Below are 23,789 nucleotides of genomic sequence, written 5' to 3'. Positions count from 1 at the left end.
TTTGGTTGTCATTAGTAACAGTAGCCATAATATGTGATAAAAGGGTGATTATAATGAGACTGAGATGTACAGATGAGGCAAAATTATGCTGGTTTCACTGGAGAAGGCTTTATAACTTTGTTCCAGGTCTGTGTTCTATCGCTCATACAAAGAGCAAGAGTCTAAAAAAGGATATGACCAAGAGGAAGTTTTTGAAAAGCCTACACGTGAAACTTGCCAAGGTAAGATACAGGAGTATATGAAGACTGAGTTTTTAAATTGAATTTTTGTGGGCAAGGTTGCTAATGTTGTTGAACTGATTCAGTCTTTATTTTAGGACATATAAAATGTCTGGATTAATAGCAAAATACATCAGTTGAGATATTTGCATAAAATTATCTTTAGGCATTTTAGCAGTAGTCTGAAGTTGTAAGCAGACTTGTTGAATTTCTACAGAACATCAAAGTCAGTATGTTGAAAAATTTGGGAGTCTACATTTTTTTTTTCTTTTTTTTTTCCCCCCCAAGGTATGAGACATGCCATCTATGACAAACTTGATGATGATGGTTTGATAGCACCTGGGGTACGTGTGTCTGGGGATGATGTCATTATTGGCAAAACAGTAACGCTGCCAGAAAATGAAGACGAACTGGAAAGCACCAACAGACGTTTCACAAAGAGAGACTGTAGCACTTTTCTGCGAACTAGTGAGACTGGTATTGTAGATCAGGTCATGGTAACCCTTAACCAGGAAGGATACAAGTTCTGCAAGATTAGGGTGAGCACTGACATGTGTGCTTTCTACTTTTAATCATTTTTATCCTGTATTTAAGTTACCAATTGAATGTTTTCCTGTGGCTTACAGGTACGGTCTGTAAGAATCCCACAAATTGGAGATAAATTTGCCAGCAGACATGGTCAGAAAGGAACCTGTGGTATCCAGTACAGGCAAGAGGTAGTGATTTCTTTTTTTCCTTAACATTTTATCTCTGATCCTCTTAGCATTGGAACTGCCTTAAGTGAGTTGTCTGTGGAATATCTACTCGGGTGCAATATAGTGACTTAAATTTAGCTAAAATATGTTTAGAAAAGGACACAGCTGCTTCTTACATGGTGCTTCACTGCCTTTGAAATGCTTTATAAGATTTAATTTGAATCCATGCAACTGCTTTTCTTAAAGCTGATATTCTGGGAAGTACTGACTGTTTCCCTGCTCTAGGATATGCCCTTTACCTGTGAAGGCATCACACCTGATATAATTATCAACCCCCATGCCATCCCTTCCCGCATGACCATTGGTCACTTGATCGAGTGTCTTCAGGGGAAGGTAAGAAGAATCTTTTATGCTGCATGTCTGAGCAATATGAATTAAAATGGTTTTGGGTTTGGTTTTTTGGGGGGAGGGGGGGGGAACGTGTAAAGGTACTACTCCCTGGTAGGTGTTAATCCACTAAAAAATAAGGATTGTTCTCCTGTTACTTGATAGCAAAAGCAGGTTTCTTGGGGAAGACCTACAGTCCTGTAAATTTTGTCCAGCAAGTCAGACTACAGTGTACTCTTCCATCTGTTGCTTTTATTCCAAACATTTCCTGTGACCTAGAAAAAGGAATAGCAAAATTGTTGATACTGTGTAGTTTTTAAAATCTCACTGTAAATTGTGTAGCTGATAAGGCAAGATATAGGGTACTATCATGGGCACAGAATCGCACATTCTGGCATTAAGAGTTAAAACTGTTTGAAACAGCTTAATGTTGTCTGACCAGTCTTCCAGAAATCTGACAAGCTTTTGCAAATCTCTTCTCTGTAGGTGTCCGCAAACAAGGGAGAAATTGGTGATGCTACACCTTTTAATGATGCTGTCAATGTGCAGAAGATCTCCAATCTTTTATCAGATTATGGCTATCATCTAAGAGGAAATGAGGTATTATCAAAATATCATTTCACTGTATTTTTTTAATATACATTTGATGGATTGTAAGGTTTATGATTTGGTGATTGCATTGACTATTTCAGGTCCTCTACAATGGCTTCACTGGTCGAAAAATCACATCACAGATCTTCATTGGTCCTACATACTATCAGCGGTTGAAGCACATGGTAGATGACAAAATCCATTCTCGTGCAAGAGGGCCAATCCAGATACTTAACAGACAGCCTATGGAAGGTAGATCTCGGTAAGGATGTTTATTAGTTTCTCTACAGTGTTTTCTTTTTCTCTGAAGTTTTTAGCCCTAAAAATTAGCTGCCTCAACTTTGCCACTAGAACTTAAATAGCTTACCCCAGTTAGCCGTCCATTTTCATGTGTTTAGCTTAAGATGATGTATTGGGTGCAGGTGTCAAGGTTTTGGTAGCAGGAGGTGCTGCTGGGGTGGCCTCTCTGAGAAAGGACCAGGGGTTGCCCTGTGCTGGACACAGCCACTTACAGCCAGCTCAAACAGACCCACTGCTGGCCAAAGCTGAGCCCATGGGTGACACTGGTGGCACCTCTGTGATAACATATTTAAGAAAGGATAAAAAATGCTGTGCAGCAGCTGTGAGAGAGGAGTGAGAAAGTGTGAGAGGAACAGCCCTGCGGACACCCAGGTCAGGTCAGGGAAGGAGGAGGGGGAGGAGGTGTTCCAGCTGCCAGAGCAGAGATCCCCCTGCGGCCTGCGGAGAGCCCATGGTGAGGCAGGCTGTGCCCCTGCAGCCCATGGGGGACCGTGGTGGAGCAGATACCCACCTGCAGCCCGTGGGAAGCCCACGGTGGAGCAGGCTCCTGGCAGGACTGTGATCTGGGGGGCACCCATGCTGCAGCAGTCTGTTGCTGAAGGATTGTACCCTGTGGGAAGGGCCCATGCTGGAGCAGTTTGTGAAGGACTGTCCCATGGGAGGAACTTCGTGCTGGAGCAGGGAAAAAGTGTAAGGAGGAAGGAGCAGCAGAGGGGGACTGTTACGCACTGACTGCAGCCCCCATTCCTCCTGTGACCATGGGGAGGGGAGGAAGCAGTTGGGAGTGAAGGAGCGAAGCTGAGCCTGGGAAGAAGGTAGGGGAGAAGATGGTTTTAGTTTTGTCTTTGTTTCTCACCATCCTACTCCATTTTTAATGGGCAATAAATGAAACTAATTTTCCCCATGCTGAGTCTGTTCTGTCTGTGGTGGTAATTGGACGGTGATCTCCCTGTTTTTATCTTGGCCCATGAGCTTTTCCATCTTATTTTCTCCGCCTGTCCTGTCGACATCGGGGAGTGAGAGGGCTGCTTGGTGGGCATCTGGCTGCCAGCCAAAGTTAAACCCACCACAGATAAGTAGAGAATGATTTAATTGTTTACCTCATTTTGCTATACAGTTGTGCTGTGGCTGTTAGCTGTCTGACATCTGCTTTAGAAATGCTCAGCAGTGGTTACAAATTACTGTGTTTGCATTCTGCCTAACAGTTTTATTCTGAGGTGTTAAAGGAGAATTGATGCACAGCTTTACTCCTGCCTTGTAATACTGCTGTTGTGTTTCTGCTAAGTCCTTGTTCCACCAACAAGAACTGATGTATTTTGCCAATGAACTAAAAAATTGAGGTGTTTTTTTTTTTTCCTTTTCCTCTTTTCAGTGATGGTGGCCTTCGTTTTGGAGAAATGGAACGAGATTGCCAGATTGCTCATGGAGCAGCCCAGTTCTTGAGAGAAAGATTGTTTGAAGCTTCAGACCCATACCAAGTCCACGTCTGTAACCTCTGTGGAATCATGGCCATTGCAAACACAAGGACTCACACCTATGAATGCCGGGGATGCCGTAATAAAACTCAGGTACGTGTGGTTTTCATCAGCCAGTGTTTCTCTGTGGGTAAGAGGAAATGCCGCTCGGGTGAACAGGAGGATAGGGAAGTAAATATTTAAAGAAGTACCGGGACAATTGCTATTTTAGTTTTGTAGCTGTTTTAAGTGTTTACAGTGTCCTAGTTAATTTGGATGTTTCCTTAATTTTACAGTGCTGGCTTGTCACTTGGCAGGAAATGCTGTTCAAGTATTTTGCAGTGCAGTTTTCAGAGACTTTAAAAGTAAACGCTTGAGAGCTTATTTTTAGAAGTAAAACTCAGAATCACAGGAATTTAGAGCCATCGCCCTTGTGACTGTCCCCATGAAGATACTTATGCTTGCAGAGCTGGGTCCCCATGGGAGGTCTTTTGTGTTACACTTTTTTTAAATTAAAAAAAAAGCTCTGTAGTGTGTTCTTGGTTACAGAACTGTGTCAAGGGAGAGTAGTAGCAGAGATAAAAATAGTTGCCGTTAAACAGGCTTGTTCTTGTGCTAGGGACTGACTGCTGCAACTCTTAACAATGGCATTGGGGTTACTGAAGAGATGTGTGCTGGAAATTTTAACTGCATTTACTGCGCATCAGGCATGCTTTGCTATGCACATGTTCCCTTGTTAAATGGCTCGCTCTTAAGGTCAGCTCCCTTGGCTGCAGGTTTTATCATTAAAAATGTGTTCCTGTTAGCTGCTGTGTAGCCTCTACAGTCTCAGCTTCCCTCTTACTTTGTTACTGTCTGTGAGCAATTCTTGTTAAATGCTTTCATGCATAACTCCAGACTCACTTTTGAGCTAAGAACTCGACAAGTTGTTTGTGTAGAGGGTGGTGGAAGTTGATGCTTTAGGAGTGCTTATCACAAGCCTTTTGAAATCTCTTTCCAGATATCTTTGGTTCGGATGCCCTATGCCTGCAAACTCCTCTTCCAAGAACTGATGTCTATGAGCATTGCACCTCGTATGATGAGTGTTTAGCCTTTAAAAGGGTTGGATGTTTTTTTAAAATGATGAGACTGAAGTGCTCAGGTTTCGTTTCACTTTGTGTAGGTTGCATTTAAAATACAGTTTTACTCGTCCATTATGTGCTGTTCAAAAGTATGTTTATTTCCTGTAAATAGAATTAAAATTTGTAATTAAACCTGTGAATATCTTTATTTGTGTATCTGTGAAAGAAGTGTGCAAGCAAATTGGTAATCAAAGAATAAGGGAGTTAAGAGGGAATGATTAGTGAGCTAGAAAAAGCCAGAGGTTGCAGCTTTCCAAAGTAGTAATTTAAAACTGTGCGTAAGTGAAAGTCCTCACATCACAGCTCTGCACCATCATCTGTGGAAAAACAAAAACATGTTATGCTCTGTACTGTTCCAAGGGGTAATATCACAGCTTGGGCACTAGCACAGTGAGTGAGTTAGCTGAGGGTGAGGCCAGACAACTTGGTCCCTCCTTCCCTCCTTCCCTCCTTCCCTCCTTCCCTCCTTCCCTCCTTCCCTCCTGCAGGACTACAGCGGCAGGGGGGTGGGAGTAGATGGCATTTTTCTGTGCTGAGATCACCTGGGCATGGGACACAGGCTCCCTAACCGCATAGTGTGTAGCTATGACGTCTGACAGTTTGTTCCATTAACGTTATCCATTTCCTTTAAGTAACTGGGGCCTGCCAGCTTATTGCTTAGCTACAGCATTGCTTACTTGAGAGCTTCCCTACAGCTGAAAAGAAACAGCTGTGACACGTGCTGTGCGTTTAAGAAATAAACCATGAGGCAATACGCACGGCATTACAACCTCACAGCAGAGTTACTGTGAGAGGGGGAGTGAACATCTTCTATTCCATGGTAGAAGTGTGCTGCTCATGGCACAACTCAGTAAAACTCAATTTCATTCACATCCATAAATGTTTGAAAAGGGATTAGAGACTAGCTAAAAACCTTTAGCAAAGTTCCTATCCGTAAGTGATACTGGGATTCATTTTATGCTCTTAGTTCAATGCCAGGTGCGGTTAATATTCTCCTAAAGGAAGTCTTTCAGCTATTCAGGGATATAAGGATACAGAAAGTCAAGATTGTGTCCTTCGGATAAAGCTACTGGGATTAAAACTAAGGATTATGTCCAAAAGTGGATTTGGGCAGCAGAGTGCTCTCTGGCTGGATGCTTTCTTCCCAGTGCCTCTGCCTCTAGCTCGGCTACAATTACTGTTCCAGCTCTCTGGATTTATTCCGAAGCACCTGTGGCCTTGGTACTAAGCCATCCTCTTTGCAGCTGGAATGAGGGTGGTTGGTTTGCCATCAGCTTTGCACACAGCCTGGCAAAGAGGACCTGGGTTTGAAAACCAGCTGAGGGCTGGAGCGTAAAGGCTTCAGGTCTTGCCTAAAGGCTGCTGCAGGGTATCTGTCCCCTCCTGGGTTTGACACTCCAGCATGCAGGGAGAATGGCAGGGACTGGGATGTTGCAGGACGGGGAAGAATAAGGAGGTGCAAGGACTCAGCAGGAATTTAAGTGCTTGAAGTTCCCCCTCTGTCTTGGGGCTGGCTGTGCCAATACTGCTCCCAGGAGAGATGGGCAGGTTTGGAAGTGTCCCGAGAACAGTGAAAGGAAGATACAAATTTAGGGCTGGAAAACCACTGAAAGTTGCTTTGTAAAAACCCCAAAAAGTGTTTTTAATCTGGTATCTTAATCTCCAGTACTTTACAGCGCTTGGGGGGTTATTTAACAATCCCTAGAGAACTCTAGCAGCTCAGATTTGCTGGGAATATTTTGCTGAACCCAGTAAAAGCAGCATGTTAAACTGGTATTTCTAGTGTGTGTTTGGTTTGGTGTGGTTTTTTTTTTTTTCCAGAAAGCATTAAACAGAGGTGGTCCTTCTGTATCAAATAACTGAGTAAACCGTTAAGGAAAAGAGCTGCTGAGTGTTCAACCATGCTACCTACCTTTGGTCAGGGCTACTTCATGCAGAGTTTCCACAATGTGGATTTTTGCAGAAGCTGTTGCCTCTCCTTTGGCATTTGATGCATGACACTCGTATTCTCCAGCATCCTCTTTGCTCAGAGGAGATATCTAAGAGAAGAAACAACCCCCCCATTCCCCAGTAAGTATCCTGTGCATAAGTGGAGGTGATTCTGTTTTAAGGTATCTTTATATAACTTGTTAATTGCTTGAGACATAATGAGATGAACAGAGTGCATGAAGTAGCAGTTAATGCTTAGGGACCACACCGACTGCATGATTTCTTCTGTCTGCTCTAAACAGCCTGCTTCAGACTGCGGTGGCTCCCTCCAGTAGTTTGGGACAAGCGCCCACTCCTGTGGATCAGCCTAGCTTGCTTCTCCTCTGGTAGGCCAGATTACGTGTACTGTAACGCTCCCTCCTTTCCTTTTATTGTTGTCTTAGTCTGGAGATGTGTCAGACCACTGCATGCTTGGTAAGGGGAGGGGGGCAGGAAGAAAAAGGCTTCCTACAACATGCTGCATCCAGTCAGTTCAGCAAAATCATCAGCTCAAACCTTTCCCTCTCCTTGTTTCCAGCTCTGCTTTTTGCAAGCGGTGCGGGAACCAACACCCGGAGCTGTGCTCCCCTGCTGCCGGCTCCTCTGCAGCTGGCAGCCATCATACTTGCAATTCCTTTACTGGGATGCAGAGCAGCTCCCTCTGGCCACCTCACCGCTGCCCTCTGATGTGTGGTGATTGCCGATTAGCCCGCAGGTACTCCTGTGGCTTAGGAGGTCTGCTGGGTGAGAGCTGATGGCTTCTGCGCTGTGATATTCTCCGGTGGGTGATGTGCTTTGCTGAGGAAAGGACAGTTCTGCCAGATCTGTAAGGGCTCCCCAGCTGTGGGTCTTTCTTAGGGACGCCTCGCCTCTCTACTGATTCCTTCCTAGACATGGAGAGGATCTCCTTCCCACTAATGGCAGCAGGAAAGTCATGACATACGGAAAGGAGATCTTTCATTTAAGTCTCGCCTTCTCTGATCGTATGCTTCTACTGCATGCTAGACAGAGGTGAAAACCGGCAACGGGTGAGACTGGAGCCAGCAGCCACCCTTACCCTTCATGTCTAATTCACACAGGTTGTTTCCTTCTACATGCCCTGTCTGCTGCCATGTGTCTTCTGTACCGTTCTTTGTTCATGAGTTGTTTGCAAACTGCACTGTACTGTTTGTGCAGCTCTGTGCATACGCAAAGTACTTACGAGCACCCAGCCAGTCACTTCGTGTTTCTCAGGGCCCCCTCGTGTCTGGATAGCCAAGTTTTCCCGGTCCCCAGGCAGAAGCTCCATCCTCTGGACACCATACTGTCCCTGAATTATCTAAACAGGAGGGCAGAAAGGTGTGAGAACTTTGGGGCTTATTTATGCTAGAACTGTTAGGACCGTACCTGCACGCAGACCAGATCAACGCTACTTTTACATGAATGTGTTTTGTGCAGGAGCAGTGTTTTTTCTAGTGCCAGCATTTCACCTTACCCTCCGTGTAATGCGGCCCCGCTACCCCCATGCCTCAGCATCTGCACTGCGGCTGCGTTCTCCTTGCCTCAGCAGGAAGGGACGGAGCAGCACAGCTTCCTGGTTGTGGACGGTGCTGGGCAGTGGGGTGTGCAAACACACACTGCGCCAACAGTCTCACAGACTCGTGTGCATGTTTCCAGGGGTGTGTTTAGCCCACCAAACGATGCCTGTGCTGAACAAGGAGGATTTGGCTGCCTGCAGGTGCTGGTAGCTGTACATCAATCCAGTTCAGCAGGCTGGAGCAGCTGCCTTCTGGCTTGGGACTGGAGGGAGAGCAGGAGCTGACTGTTGTCCTTCTTTGGGGAGGCTTCCCTGCAACTTTCCTGATGATCAGGCTTTTTAGCATGGCAATAGCAGAGAACCCAGCATCTGAATGTTGCTCCTGGAATGAGCTCTCCCTGCATGACCTATCCTCTTCCCCACAGGCCAGGGACAGCCCTGTAGGTTTCTGCTGCAGCAAACCAGGCAGTCCCTCCTGGTGGGCACAGCAATGGTGAGAGAGCAGCAGTGCAGTCACACCAAGCCCAGAGCGCAGCGCAGGACAAGTGGTGCTCAGCCCTTGTTATCACCGGGTCAAGCAGTCTCTCGGCCACGAGGAAGAGGCACGAAAAGCAGAGCAGCACTGACCGTCAGTGTAAACACGGCGTCTGCCTGTTAACAAGCAGGAAATGCTGCCTGGGACAACATGCCTATGTTATATGCTCACCTGACAGTCTGCTCCGGGACCCCTATGAAGGGAGTTTGCTGTCTCAGAAGAAAGCAATCTCCGTGCCAATCTAGTTCTTTTCTCTGTAGTATTCTTAATCTAGTATTGTTCCAGCTTAATTTTAAGACCCCTCCCAAGCGTCCACAAACCTGAAGAGGCTACAGGGGCCATGCGGTGGCCCTGAGCCCTGCAGCTGGGATCCCCTCTGCTCAAGACTGGCCCCTGCCCTAAGCCAGGTGTTACCAGCACGCTGCCAAAATCAGCACGCTGCCGGCTAACGGAGGCAAGTGCCCGCGCGCTTCCTGCGCCTGGCGTGGGCGAGCCGTGTCCAGCCACCTCAGAGCCGCTGCCGCCAGCAGGGTGACAGCAGGTCAGGTCAGGGGACGTTCCCTGCGTGCTCTGGACACCAGGCGCTACCGAGAGAAACGCAAGCCCTGTTCTGCCTCGGGATCAACAAGAGTTTAGAAAAAGATTAAGCAAAGCCAGATGTTTGGGGGTGGACGGAACCGCACAGATAGGGGAACTCATCAAAGATGTGTGTTTCTAAGGAGGCATCTGCTATGGCCTTTATGCTTACCAGGCAGTTTCAGCTGCCTCAGCTTTGCTACGCTCCAAGAGCTCATAGCAGGGCCCTTACCTTGTTCCAGGTGAGGACAGGGGTTGGGATGCCTATGACTTCACAGCTCAGGTAGATCTGTGCTCCTGTCACATTCCAGATGTCCTTAGGAGGGGTCACAATGGAGGGTCCTGCAAAAAAAGGGAGAAAAGCTTTTAAGGACTGGGTGACTGCAAGCTTGTCTCCTCGCTAGCCTTTTAAGTGGGGGCCAGTCACTTCTGACGGGTTTTGAGGATAAGGTGAAGGGGGGCCGTGCTTGGAGCAAAGCTTGCCGGACTGATCCCACATCACAGCACTTCGCTCTCCAACGCTACACATGCATCCAACCTTAAGCTGTTCAGGTTGATGGGCAGTTGCCCCACACGGAAACTCAAGTGTTGCGGGGTTCAGGTGATCAGCCCATCTACTTGCAAGACTGAGGTCAGAGGTAAGATAGTATTGTTTTCTGTTTGTATTCTGTTATCTCGGGGGCTAGGCAGGGCTTTACAAACTGCTGCCTTTGCTCACCACGTAGCCACCAAGTGCATCGTTGACACTCAGCTGGCACGGAGGAGAGGACCCATCACCCCTGGGAGACATGGTGGGTCCCACTCACTCTCCCATGCCACAGAGAGCTTGGCCAGCTTTGCAGCATCCTTCTTCCCAGCTTGATTTTAATCTGCAGCAAAGCCTGTGGCAGCTGGCTAGTAGAATTCAGTGTTACGCTGCTCCTGTTTTACCTGTGTGCAACATTCAGCCACAGGAGGCTGGCTGGAGGGTGGCAGAGCTCTCCTTGGGGGGGACCCAGGAAGGGACCAGGTGAATGCAGCGCTCCATTTTTCCCCAAAGAGCTCCAGTCCCTGGTTAAACAGGGAGTTGTTTCCAAAGCCAGATGGGAACAGAGCTGTTTTGCAGATCTGGCTGGAGATGTTTACCCCTCAGGCTGGGAAATGTTGGAGACGTAACCCATATCCCAGGAAGGGAAGAATGGCCTTCTCTGTTCAATCCCTCTTTAGTGGGGCTGTTTTGCAAAAATGCAGCTATTAATTCCCCACAATAGGAAGTGCAGACCAAAGGAACACATAGTGTTTATTTCCACTTATTGATGGCTTGAAGAACACAGCAGATTTTCCCCTTCTGCTCTGGAGATGCAGGCAGTAACAGGAAACTGAAGCTGCCATTAGACCCCATCAGGAGAAGGCATTTCCTACACGAACAAGTACTCCAGAGCCAGCCTGACTGAAGCCCCTGGGTATGCTGGCTCACAGACCATGGCTCATTCCCAGCCCCACAAAAGAGGGGCAGACTTGGGTCCTGATGCTCCTTCTGGGGTCCTGAACATGCGCTGACCTCAGCCCCGCACACACACGCTGCCCTGCAGCCCTCTTGCAGGCAGCGGGGAGCAGGTTTCAGGTGCATCCCACTGTACCAACATCTTCCAGCAGAAAGCTAGAGTCTTTTTTCCTCCTCGGGATCTGGGGGCAGATCCATACTGGTATCACCAGCCACAGGACGTCAGCCATGCCTCTGTCTTAGCACAAGGGATGCCAAGGTGGGTCCCTGCACCTGAGCAGCTGGTGTGATCCCAGAGAAGCGTTTGCTCTTCTCTTCCGAGACTTCCCTGTCCAGGAATGACTGTACACGGCCTGCTGGTGGGAAGCTGCTAAGACACCAGGGGTGGCCGCAGCCCAAATTCTCCGTTACAGAGGTATCTCAGTCCTGGTTTTAACAGGAGGTAGCTGTGTAGAAGCAGGGAATTTTTATGTGTAGCCCTGGGCGATGCTTAAAACCACACCCAATGATCAGTAGGGGCTGGTTTCCTGGCAGACATCACAACCCAGGTGCTCCTCATCTGCACAGAACTCTCAGCTGAGAAAAGGATTTAAGCAGCGTTTCATTACATTGTTTACCCTGTTCTTGGTTGTGCTGCTGCAGGAATTGATTCCTGTGCACTGGCCAGGAGAGGGGTGTGTCGGAGTCACAGCACCCTTTCCTGTATGGAAGGGTGCTGGAGTTATCCTTGCTCCAGGTGGCCCAGAGCAGATCCGTACCTCCAGACCATACCCAACTCTGCACTCTCAGCAACACCCCGCTGGAGGTTGTTCCCCCGAGCACAACCGTAGCGTAGTACAGTGGGGTGACCCGTGGGGCTAGCACCCCCAGCGCACTCCTGCCCGAAGCACCGCCTGGCCCCCGCGCAGCAGCAGGGCTGTGGCCAGCCTGAAGTGTCGCCATCCCCGCGACGGGGCCAGCTCAGGCCACGCACTCCGCTCCTCTTCCCCGGCGCAGCTGTTTCCTGCACAGCCCTGCTGTTCTTTTTCTGGTGTCCCTTGAACAATGGGGCGCTGGGCAGCTCCGGTGGGACCCGGATGTCCCCAGGCGGCGTAGCTCACCCCGTGCTCTGCAAGGACCTCCAGCAGATGTGCGCCCAGCACAGCTTGCTGCTGCCGCTGCCTCCTCCTCCAGCCATGCAGAACGTTCCACGTGCAAGGTGCCCTTCCTAGGGCAGAGCCTGGGGCCTGTCCCCCACAGGCAGAGCTACGTTTGCCCCGGTATGACACTGTTGTGGTTTAGCCCCAGCCAGCAACTAAGCACCACGCAGCTGCTTGCTCACTCCCCCTACCCCGATGGGATGGGGGAGAGAATCGGAGGAGTAAGAGTGAGAAACACTCCTGGGTTGAGATAAGAACAGTTTAATAATTGAAACAAAATAAAGTAAAATAATAATAGTAACAACATAATAATAATAGTAATAGCAATATACAAAGCAAGTGATGCACAATGCAATTGCTCACCACCCGATGACCGATACCCAGACAGTTCCCGAGCAGCGATCGCTGCTCCCCGGCCAACCCCCCCCAGTTTATATACTGAGCATGATGTCATATGGTATGGAATAGCCCTTTGGTCAGTTTGGATCAACTCTTCTGGCTGTGCCCCCTCCCAGTTTCTCGTGTACCTGGCAGAGCATGGGAAGCTGAAAAGTCCTTGACTAGCATAAGCAGTACCCAACAACAACTAAAAACATCAGTGTGTTAGCAACATTCTTCTCCTACTAAATCCAAAACACAGCACTATGCCTGCTACTAGGAAGAAAATTAACTCTGTCCCAGCCAAAACCAGGACAGACACCATCCTCTTTATCACCAGTCGCTGGGGTTCTCCATGAGGCAGGAGAAACGCAGCTGCCCCCAAATGACCACCATCCCCCACGGCAGAAAAGGAGAGATCCTGATTCTTACGTTAAAAGCCAGGTGGATTTTAAGGCACCATTATGCTCTTCCAGGATCTGGCTCAGTTATTCCCTCATTGGGAACTGGCAGCATTCAACACACCACTAAATCCACTGCCTGCGGTGTCTCGGTGTCAGCTGCCCCCGAGTTTCCCCCTGTGTCAAGGGTCCGGACACCCTCTGCCCACGGACATTTGCTCACCCTGCCAGGAGCAGGTCACACCAGGATTCTTCTGTAGCAACTGCTGTCAGGGGAGAAGAGAGAGGGAATTTCTACCCACCTCGTGGGTGAGGAGAAATTTGTCTTCCCTGGGAAGGGGAATTGCCTGCACAGCTTCACGGCACAGCCCCGGCTGGCTCGGCACAGCAGCCACAGCACAGCGAGAGCCTGGCTGTTACGAGGCAGCCCCGAGCTCGAGCTTGGGATGTACACCTTGATCTAACCAGGAGGAACAAGAGGCTCTGCCTTTAGCTGCAAAATGAACGGGGAGCATTCACAGGCCTCCGTCTCTACCCGGCACAGCCCTGAGGCCGGGAGGGAATACACATCCCGAGAGATGCAATGGTGTCATGGGAAGAGTCAGCGTGGTCTCTTGGGATATTTGACTTAAATCCAGAAGGCCAAAACTCTAGAGCTGGGCTTCTTCCTCCACTAAAAATAAATGAGAAAGGCCAAGAAGTCAGCAGATTTAAAGTCAAATCACGACAGGCCACAGCAGTAGGTAGACTCCCACCACAGCGAGCTGACACCCAGGTGCGTGGCAGTCACCCTGCTTGCTGCCTGGTTTGGTCCCACTCACGCTCTCTCCCACAGTCCCCCAAAGCAGCCAGAGCTGGACAGAGGACACAGCAACCTGCCACAACAGGAGAAGCAGGGGATGCCTGCGGGACTTCAGAGGATGCAAGGACATTCCCTCCTGCAAGTCACCCCTCTTGCTTTGGGGGTCCTTGTGAAGGGAGCAAGGCCACCATGCACTCAGCAGGACTGGCAACAAGCCCACCTTGTACAGCGCAGACGATTAATTCCTGCCAGCAAGGAGCCCCCTGGCCCTCATCCTACAGCCTGCGTCTCAGAGGCCATGCTGCTCCACTTGCAGCGCTGCCCAGAACGGGGCCCGTTTCTCCATCCGCTTCCTTCGGGCTGGGGACTTGCGGGTTGCACCTGCTGATGAAAACGGTCACCACCATCGACGTGGCTGAGTGGTCTCTGCTCCCCATCAGGGACCGAGCCAGGGGCACCGTGGATGCACAGGATGCTCCCTCCCGGTACTTGCCCTGACTGCGCAGGAGCTCCTTGGCCAAGAGGACAGCGCAGGCTGTTGATGGAGATCAGCTGCTCTCCGCAGGCGCTTCAGGCATTTCCTCCCTGCTCTGCCCATTGTTCAGAAGACAAATAGATCTCCCTGGCCCGGGAAGGGGCTTACTTACAGAGCCAGCGAGCTCATTCACCCGGGGAGAGGAGCCTGAAAGCAGAGGGATTGTTTTTTCTGCAGACCACAGGGACCTGACAGCCTGCGTTATGTCAAAAGCAGCAGACGGAGAGGAGTTCCCGCTGCTGTTATGTAGTTGCTTTTCTGCCACAGCAGCATGTGGCAGAGCCTGTGATTTCCTCGATGAGGCTATCATTTGGCATCTGTTCCTGACACCCCTCCTGTACCGTGCACCCCTTCTCTGCTCAGCCACAGCAGGCAGAGATGTGGCATCTCTCAGCCCACCCACCTGCCCCTCGCTGGTACCAGGATGGTCTATCACAGCTCAGGGTTAGCTGGTCCTTGCTGATCTTCCTTTGGTGGCCACCCACCCGCACAAATAAATCACACGCCAGCAAGCAGAGCAATAACTTTTTTGCTAAAGATCAAGGGAGCTACAGGTATGTCACTAAAGGCAAAAATAAGCTCGACATTAAGCACTGTGGGGTACGCCCTGGTGCTCAGGTGTGCGTGGGAAGTCCCGACCACGACCACATGAAGCTGTGTACTGCACGCTGAAGTTCGCGTGGACGCCAGCCTGGTTCCCAGCCAGCCCTCCTGAGCGCTGCGTCGCCCTGCCACAGCCCCGGGGGAAACAGACTGGGAACACTCCCCGTGAGACAGCAAATCAAAGCAAAAGCTAGACATGGTTCACCCTCACAAGCTCTTGCAAGTCTGAAAATAGACCCACTCCAGTCTCCTAAGCTGCTGGGAAGTATTTTCCCTTCAACATTACTTTATATGGAGAAGGGGAAACCTTCCGTAAGCAGCATCTACTCATTCTAGCTGGCACGGCTTCAGCTGCTCCCTCCCAGGTCAGTGCTCTGCGAGAGGCAGCAGCAGATGGGAAGTGCAAGCGGCTTCTGTCCTTCCCCATTCCCAAAGCTGCCTGTTGCTTTCTGGCAGATTTACAAGCACCCTTCTTTACCTCTTTCTGAAGGCCTTTCTCCCCAACCTGGCCTTCAAGAGACTAAGGAGTTACAGAAGGAAGCTCCAAGACTTCCAGACCAAAGGAGATGCTGGATGCTAAGCCTGTTCGGATGCTCCCACTCAGACTTCAGCAGCCCAGTGACCCTGGAAAGGCTGCAAACGTGAACGCAGCTTTGCCCCAAGCCCTGGAGACTTGAGACTGAGTCAGTGTGAGGCAGGGCCCCAGGCCACCATCTAAGTGCCATGGATCTCCTCCCGCTTCCCACCCCGCCAGGCTCAGCACGGCTGGAAATCCCACCCCTGCTGTTCTACCATGGTTCGGGAACGCTGCCTTCAGAGACCTTGTGCATGACCTTTACATGGCTACTTATCAGCCCTCTGTGGAGTTTACGTAGAGGTGGGAGGGAGAACAGGGCGGCACTGCAAAGAACAAAACGCCAAGCCCTTCCTCCCTTACCTAGCGCGCAGGATGGGTCTGCGCTGGCGCCGGCACCGCGCCCAGAGAAAAGGCTGCGCCTCGGCATGCCTTGTGCCTAGCTCAGTGCTCTGCCGCATCCAGCAGCGTCCTCAACGCGATCCAAATCTCATAGCTGGGGTAACGGGGAGGCCAACGTGGCTGAGGCTGCTCTGAAGCTCAGCTGCAAGCTTATAACTGCACCTGCCCCTAGAAACAGCCAAATGGGGAGAGGGCAAGCCCTCTGAGCGGAGGTGACACTGCCCTTGCTAGCGGACTGCCACAAGCCAACCTCTCTCCTGCCTTTTCCCCCAATCCTGCCCTTTTTTCCCCACCTCCCCTTCCTTTTGCCAGTCTCTGAAGCATGCTGTCCCTGGGGTCAAACAGGCAGTAGCTTTCTGCAAACACGCCTGCTGCTTCCCAGCCATATCTGGATGCATATTTGGTTTTTTTTTTTTTTTTTGTCCCAGACATCCTGGACAAGCTCTATCAAGAAACTTCTCTCCTCCCAGCCATCACCTCCCCTCTTCTCTTCATGTGACCCTGGCTCAGTTTTACTAAGAAAACTGTCATCATGGCACAAGGAGGACCACGAGCTAAAGCCTGGAAAGAATGTGAAAAGCTTGCAGTGGGAGACACAGAAACAAGGCATGGCACCGTTTATGCATGGAAAAGCAAGTAGGGCTTTCAAAAGTCCACCCTGATTAGACTTGCTACGTGGTAATCTCCTATTTAGTATGAGCCTCAGTCAACCTCAGCCCAACAAAGGATTAAATGCATTTTTTTAAACACAGCATGCCTTTCCAGCAACAGAAAAAATAAACATGGGGAGGAATTTGCTGATCTGTAATCATTCCTTCCTAGTGATTTTGGATATGCTACGATGATTGAGAATGAAGACACAGGTGAAATATGGGCTCCTCTTGGGCAGGGGAGGTGTTTGCATAGACCCTGGCATACTGGTGCTCTCCAAGACTCTGAGCTGCCGAGTAATATATTAAACAGCTTCCCTAACAAGATTTTAGCACAGTAACCATAAAAACTCAAGCTCCAATGAACCAAAACCTTTCCAAATAACTAAATGCCTTTTAAGGAGGAATTTATGGCCTATCCTACAACTGTGGAAAAACCCAAAGTTACAGATGAATTTTAAAAATACAAGCATAAAGCTTCAGCCCTAGAAACTGTGTCTCAAAATCCCAACGCACCATGTGCTGGAAAAGCAAGCACCACACCGCATGACATGACATCCCCACACCATGCTCCATCTGAAAGGACCCCACGGTACAAAACAAAAGGTGTAACCTCATCACGCACCTGGGCAGCTCTGCTCTGCCACGGACTCTCTGAATGCAGCACAAAAATGCTGGCAAGATCCACCTGCAAATGCAGCACTTTGTGGTGGGACAAATTTGGTAGCAGGCCACTGCTGCAAGACCCCCACTCCCAGCTGATGCAGAAAACCAAACCAGCTTCCCAGAAGAATTAGGGAATTCAGCTCATTTACAACCACGGATGACTTAGCAAAAAGTTGTCTAAATCTCCCTTTCCCCAGCAAAGAAGAAAGCACTTATAAAATGTGGATATTCTTTTAAGGCCCTTAAAATCCAGGAAAGGAAGAACGGGAGGAAAGAACTAAAGCAATCTAAGCCACTTGTTAACTAAAAAGCACAAATTCAGAAGAGTTTCTTGCAAAATGTGGTCAGCTATGAACTATGCTTTCTGGTGTCTAAAAGACTGGGGAGCCTTTGAATTTAAGGCAGCTGTATCAAGAGAAGATGAGCCAACGTCAGTGATAACAGCAGGCTGCCATCTCCCAGAAGGTTTTCCCCCAAACCCCTGTTTCTGCTCTACTCTGGCAGTGGATTAAGAAGAAAAAAAAACCAAAACACCCACCCACTCTCAAAACTAAAATATTTCTGGCAAAGCCGCAACAGCTGAATTTGGATGGAATGAGCAAACAGATGTGATTTATGTTTCATGTTTTAAAATTGACCTGTGGGAACTCGGCACCTCTTCGTTTGCAGCGCAGATGTAGCTTTATGGGACAACTGAGGCACCAGCCAAGCAAAACCATTGCTGGGGTAAAGTGGCAGGAAGCTGTGGGCTGTACTTGCCCCCAGGGCTGTCAGCCTCCACGAGAGCCTGGCAGCCACGATCCTACATCCATCAGCCCATTTTTTTAGCCCCATGGACAGCCAAGAAACCTTGCACCCACCTTTTCCTGAGCCCCAGAACTGGTGGGTGGCACCTTAGCAAAAAAACCCTTCTAGGAGGGATGCTGTCTGGGCTTCTGGCAAGCCAAAATGATACCCCTCTGGGGGGACAGCTCAGCTCCGGTGACTGAGATCTCTTTGCTGGTGAAAGAGCAATTTAGGCAAGTTTAGTGCTGGTCACGGTCAGCTTCAAAAGAACCTCTCTCCTGGTGCTGCTGTTCATCAGCTCTGCAGCCTGTGGGGTGGATCCTGCAAGGTGCTGAGCCCTCATCACCATAGGGCAAAACCCCGCACGTTCCCAATGCTGTGAAAAGGCTTTCATGGAGCCATGGAGATTCAAGCCACGTTCAGATCAATAGAAATAAAGCAGGCTGCCTGGTGAGCCAGCAAATCTACCCTCCACCCAGAGAGGTCCTGAGTTTCTACCTCCAGTCTTTGTAGGTAGGTACAAAGCAGCACCAGTTCCCTGGAGGGTGAAACACTGTCCTCCGATATCCACCGAGAACCACTTTGTGGTACGCTACATTTGGGCAAGAACAGGCGCTCGGCTTCCACCAAGAGAGAAGTGAATGTAAAATATAGACAAAGCCTTGACTGGCAACAGCAAAACAACCTGGAGACCCCAACCCTGCTGGAACAAGTATTAGGGGCTTCAAACCATAAGGCTTTTGGGCTGTAATGAGGTAACTTTAGCAGTATTTCCAGCAGTCACATGGCCCTCAAAGCAGGTATTTGCTGGTAGCTAATGGTAAGAGAGACTCGGGTGTATTTGTCCCTTCTTGCGCTGGTCAGGCAACAAGTCCGTGCCTGGTATTTTTCAGCTCAGAGAGACTGTCATGCCAGAAATCCTGCTAGCTTTTTGATGGGGGTTGGTGCTTTGAGGTTGTTTTTCTGCCTGGCTTGAGCTGAGCCACACAACCCTAATTCTTTATGCCAGTTGGCTTTGCATGGCAGTGGGTACCATGGTCCTCCTGCCCGGCTTGAGCTGAGCCACACAACCCTAATTCTTTATGCCAGTTGGCTTTGCATGGCAGTGGGTACCATGGTCCTCCTGCCCGGCTTGAGCTGAGCCACACAACCCTAATTCTTTATGCCAGTTGGCTTTGCATGGCAGTGGGTACCATGGTCCTCCTGCCCCGGGTCCTAGCTGGCCGTAAACAGCCTCAGGGCATGCACTGCAAAATGAATTTCAGCCTAAATTACTGAAGCCACCAACTCCACAAGAGGCTCTTCTGAACATCTGTGCACAGCTGGGTGACGGCAGCAGCAGAGGGCAGCTCCCCGGCTGTGACAGCGGCCTCTCCTCCTGCCGAGGGGACCACCGGAGGTGGCACCCCTGACTGCCTGTACCTGCCCCGCCAGCAAGCTTCTGCTTTGTGTCCGGGCCTGCCCTGCCTGCAAGAGCTGGCAGCAGACCTGAGCGTAGCTATGCATATTCATAGGCAGAGAGCAAAGGGATAATCCATTTAAAGGCAATGCTGGAAAGCAGCTGGAAAATTTCACAGCATCCATCTCCTGCATGGCCTCGGCACTGGGATTAGCTACAAAGAGGCAAGCGTAGAGATGGGATGGGGGTAGTGGCTCCCTGGCGGGGAGCGGGGCAAACCCCGAGCCAGCTGTGAGCGCAAGCGTGAGAGCACAGCGTGAGCCCGGCCAGGAGCCAGCACCACGGCATCGCTGCCTGCTGCCCCAGAGCAAGCGCAGGCAGCTTTGCCGTGCCCTGCTGACACGGCACCGACAGCAGCCATGCGGCCTCAAAGAGTTGGGAATCAAGTAGGGCACCTCTTTCCAGCCTTTCCCAACAGTCCTGCCCACGTGCAACCCACTCCAGGAAGGACTCTCAAACTCTTCTCAACTGTGTCTTCCCTTTGCCCTCCAGCAGGAAGTTTTGGCTGCAACGGAAATACCTTTTTCTGCATGGCTTCACTATTTTTGTACAAAGAACACAGGCATCAGATCCGAGAGGTCTGGGAAACAAGCAGCAGAAAGAGAATCCCAAGGACAAGGTCAAGGCGAATTATGTAGGGCCGAGAACTGCCTCCTTCCTTTTGCTATTTAACAACTAAGAAACATCCAAGTTATTCCCAGTTGGCGGGCAGTATATCTTAGCAAGCAAAAACTGCCGAGCATTGCACACAAAACCCTGTGATAGGCACCATGACAAATATGGAAAGCTCAGCTGGACATGCATTTGGTCAGCTTTGTCAAATATAATTTTAATGAACTTTTATCACCTTGGAAATATGTAGTGGAAAAAGACGTGTGTCTCAAGGAGTATTGTGCATGTTAAGCCTTATGTAGCTGAGCGCTTTGTTTCCAGGCTGCTTTACTCACACCCACATGGTCCTGCCTGTAACAAATCAGTAGGACTGCCCCTCCCTGCAGATATACCTCCTTCAGACCCTTTGAATACCTGGTACATATGGGACAGAGAGGAGGAGAAGGCGAGAGAGAGGGTATGAAATGCAACCCCAGTTAACCAAGGAATAGGAGCCCAAGTCTTTTAACTGCTTGTGGCCGATCCCTGTATCTCAAGCACATATTTTAAGGCAGAAGAAGAGGAGGTAGCTGCAGTAAGACTCACTCCCACCTTGCCTGGGAGGTGAGCAAGGAATGTGGTAGGAATCAAGAAAGGGATGAACTGGCAGCATTTGCCCCATGTGCATCTGCCCATGTCCTGTTTCCTGCCCTGCCACCCCCAGCGTGTTGCAGTGCTAGGGTGGGTGAGGAAGAGCATCCACCAATAACCTGTTCCTAGACACGTTCCCTTCTTCCGTTGGATGCCCCAGCTCCAGCTGCCACCCTTCCTGCCCACAACAGGAAAAGCCAACAGCAGTGGCAGCTCTGCATTTCCTCCTCCCGAGGACCAGCTTTCAAATAGGATGTGCAAAACAAGCCCTCTCTCTCCAGTTCCACCTGGGGAAAAAAAAAAGAGCAATCCAACACAGTCAGGACCTGCTGCTGAACACACGGTTTTCTGGATCTCTTCTCAGACTTTGTGGATCTTCTCAGACATGATCCTGACAGTCCAGCGAGCATATACAGACACCGTGGAGCCCATCTGCCATGAGCAGGAAGCCCAAGTCCCCTGTGCCCCAAGGACTTCTTTCTGTGCAAAAGCTGTCACACAAATGACTTGTGCAGGCAGGATCCTGCCTGTTTGTGGTCTCCCTGTGCAGGATCCCACCCTAGACAGCGCCTTATGGAGATCATGTCCGTTTGTGGTGGGAAATGGCAAAAGCCAGAACTTCCACCCTTTGACTGCCACAGCATTTACTTTCTTTCAGAAACCCAGAAAAGTGCTGTCTCCTATCTGGGAAGACACTGAAAGAGGCTCTACCCTGCGGGGCTGATGGGATGGATGTCCTCTCCTACCACTGTTTCAAAATGAGTGTGGAGATTACAACTCCCCTCCCCTCCCCACCCAACAGTCCTAACTACCAGGAGGCCCTGAGGGCTACCGAAATACTTCCAGATGTCTACCACATGTGTGGGCCGAATCCCTGCCTCAGCTGCAAGCTACAGACCGATGCATATCGCCCGAAGAAGGTCCGCAGCGTGCTGAAAGTTCACGCAGCCGAGGGAAATCTCAGAAGAGTCAGTTGCAACACCACTGCTGAGCAGCCCACGTCCCTCCTGCTCCCTTCCCCGAGATGCCGGGTCAGAGCCCTCCCAGCAGCAGGATCCAACAGAAGAGCGGCTCCCCAGAATGACAGAGGAAGGGACATTTTGCCAGTGGCTTGGCACCACGTGCTCCAGCGAAGTTCTTAAACAACAGGTAACAGCCTGCAAAGGTGTCTCGCTGCACATCTGCACACCCAAAGGGCCCTTTTCCGAGGAAGGGATGCGGTTTGTGCATGGAGTGGCTGTCCCGCACTGTGGCCCTCTTCAGAGAAGCTGCCACCGTGATGAGCAGAGGACAGAGAAAGTCTCGTGGGAGCTGTTTGAGGCTGGCAGGTCGGTGGCCTCCCACCATCCAGCCTAGTGGCTCGTGTTTGCAGCGACCTCGTCAAACTTTGTCTCCATAGCCTGGGTCAAAACCCCACCAGGCCAAGCCAGCATCCAGTCTGGTGTGGACACGAGGAAATGCAGCCAAGGGTTGGGGCGGTAGGTTACAATTTGAGTAGCAATACCTGTTTTGCCACGAACTCCTGGGTGACTGTGGGCAAGACAAGTGTGAATGCAGCCCTCTTCTCAAGTACACCCCTGAACGTGACCTCAGACGTCTTTCAACCGCATCTGCTCGCTTGGTCTGGGCTGGCAGGGCCAAGGAGCAGCACGCATGTTTCGGACTGCTGTGACCATCTCCCGAGTCTGCTGGGCAGGAAAGACTCCTTCCAAATGCCACACGGAGGCCTGGACAGAGGACGGTCTTGGCTCACCCCACATTGGCCTGAGAGCTGAAGCGCCTTTCCTCCAGGAGTTAACACTCTCTGCCACAATGTTTCTGGCTAATATATAAGCCTGGTGCTTTACACAAGGTTTGTGAAAAGCCACACAGGGCATTTAATGGGCAACATCAAAGTGCATAACCCAATCCTTACCCAGCCTTTCACGCTTTCCTTGGGAGCTTCAGAAACATTGTTTTGCAAGACATACTTGGCCTCAGTTATGGGAGGAAAAGAGGAGGAGGTGGAGGCTGTGACCCTAGACATACTGTGTTTGTGAAAACACTCCTCCAGCAAAATGGGATCGGCGCTGCAATATTGTCCTTGAGACGTTCAGCAAATGGCTGTGTGCTAGGTCCCACTCCTCCCTCCCTCCCAGCAAACCCACTCTCCTAACTGCTCGCCTCCAGTGAGCTCAGAAGCCAGGATTTCTAGTAGAGGCTCTGCAGCGGAACTATTTCTTCCTTGAGCACCATCCCTAAGCAAAAGCTTGGGAAGAATCGAGCTCCTGGTTGGAAATGCCGCAAGTGCAAACCGCTATGCGCAGCTCACAGGAGAGTCACTGCTCTTCTTCGTTTCGAACCAAAGCAAGCCAGTGAATGTTGGCTCTGAATTTCTGCAGCTTTCACATCCATTTAATCATTCCCTTTTCTCACCGTTTGCAGTTTTCCTCTGCCGAACCCTCCGCTGGACGGCTCAACCCTTTTGTCCCATGTCACGGCATCCCAAATGGCAAGCCGCAGGCAAAGTATGAAAAGCAGGGCAGTGCCAGCACAGCTGGAGGCCAAGAGCGGGTGGCTAAGTTTCTCTGCATTTCTGGGGCTGGTCTAAAGTCTTACTCCAAGCTGAGGCAGCATCATCCGACCGGGACTCTCAAGTCCATTTAAGGCGGCTTTGCAATCACCCCGGCTTCACAGACAAGCATCCCGACGGGATAAAACACTACGAGGAGCGCTTGGGACCAGCTTTTTCACCGCCAAATCAGGCAGCGCAGCCGGCCACCGACCCTCCCGAACCGCGCCAGCGCCCGCCCGCTCCCTCCCCCGAGCCCGCCGGCTGCGGCCGCCGCTCCCGCACCTTGCTCGCAGGCTCCCTTGCTGCGCTGGCTGATGGCGGGCTCGCCGCGGCTCTGGGCGCGCAGGCTGGCGGCGCGGAGCTGGCAGCCGCTGCCGTAGGTCAGCCCGTCGCTGCCGCACACCGGGTAGCGGCTCTTGCAGAGGCACACGCCGGGCGGGCCGGCGGCGGGCGTGGCGGCTCCCGGGGCCGGGCCGGCCTTGGCCTTGCGGCGCTGGCGGCTCTTCACGCACTCCAGCCCCGGGGCGCAGCGGCCCCCGGCAGCCCCGCCGCCGCCGCAGGCCTCGCCCTCGCCGCGGCCGCACTGCCAGCAGCAGCCGCAGGCGTCCCGCACCCGGCCCAGCGGGCAGCCCCGCGGCGGCAGCGCCGGGCACCGCGCCGGCTCGCAGGGCCCGCAGCCCCCCGCCGCCGCCGCCGCCGGAGCGGGCACCGCCGCCGCCAGCAGCAGCAGCAGCAGCAGCGCGGAGCGCGGCAT

The 23,789-nt window shown here is 51.0% G+C and overlaps 2 protein-coding genes across 2 annotated transcripts in view; one reads left to right on the top strand and one right to left on the bottom strand.

Annotated features, from left to right (window-relative positions):
* Positions 1-4,902, top strand: part of POLR2B (RNA polymerase II subunit B) — a 20,141-nt gene extending 15,239 nt beyond the window's left edge. The window contains exons 18-25 of the mRNA XM_075708677.1: positions 127-221; positions 507-757; positions 845-934; positions 1,199-1,306; positions 1,787-1,900; positions 1,993-2,153; positions 3,564-3,759; positions 4,646-4,902. Of these exons, the coding sequence (XP_075564792.1) occupies positions 127-221; positions 507-757; positions 845-934; positions 1,199-1,306; positions 1,787-1,900; positions 1,993-2,153; positions 3,564-3,759; positions 4,646-4,735 (1,105 nt within the window). The 3' untranslated portion in view covers positions 4,736-4,902. The remainder of the gene's footprint in view (positions 1-126; positions 222-506; positions 758-844; positions 935-1,198; positions 1,307-1,786; positions 1,901-1,992; positions 2,154-3,563; positions 3,760-4,645) is intronic.
* On the bottom strand, positions 4,894-23,789 carry IGFBP7 (insulin like growth factor binding protein 7). Its single transcript, XM_075708680.1, has 5 exons — positions 23,318-23,789; positions 9,594-9,703; positions 7,936-8,052; positions 6,679-6,805; positions 4,894-5,083 (listed from the first exon to the last, which is right to left on the bottom strand). Exons 1-5 carry the CDS (start codon positions 23,787-23,789, stop codon positions 5,064-5,066), a joined length of 846 nt encoding a protein of 281 aa, XP_075564795.1. The 3' UTR covers positions 4,894-5,063.

The sequence above is a fragment of the Pelecanus crispus genome, chromosome 4 (genome assembly GCF_030463565.1).
Source record: "Pelecanus crispus isolate bPelCri1 chromosome 4, bPelCri1.pri, whole genome shotgun sequence".
Classification (NCBI taxonomy): Eukaryota; Metazoa; Chordata; class Aves; order Pelecaniformes; family Pelecanidae; genus Pelecanus; species Pelecanus crispus.
The sequence above is the reverse complement of the archived record's forward strand: the minus strand, read 5'-3'. Positions and strand labels throughout refer to the sequence as shown.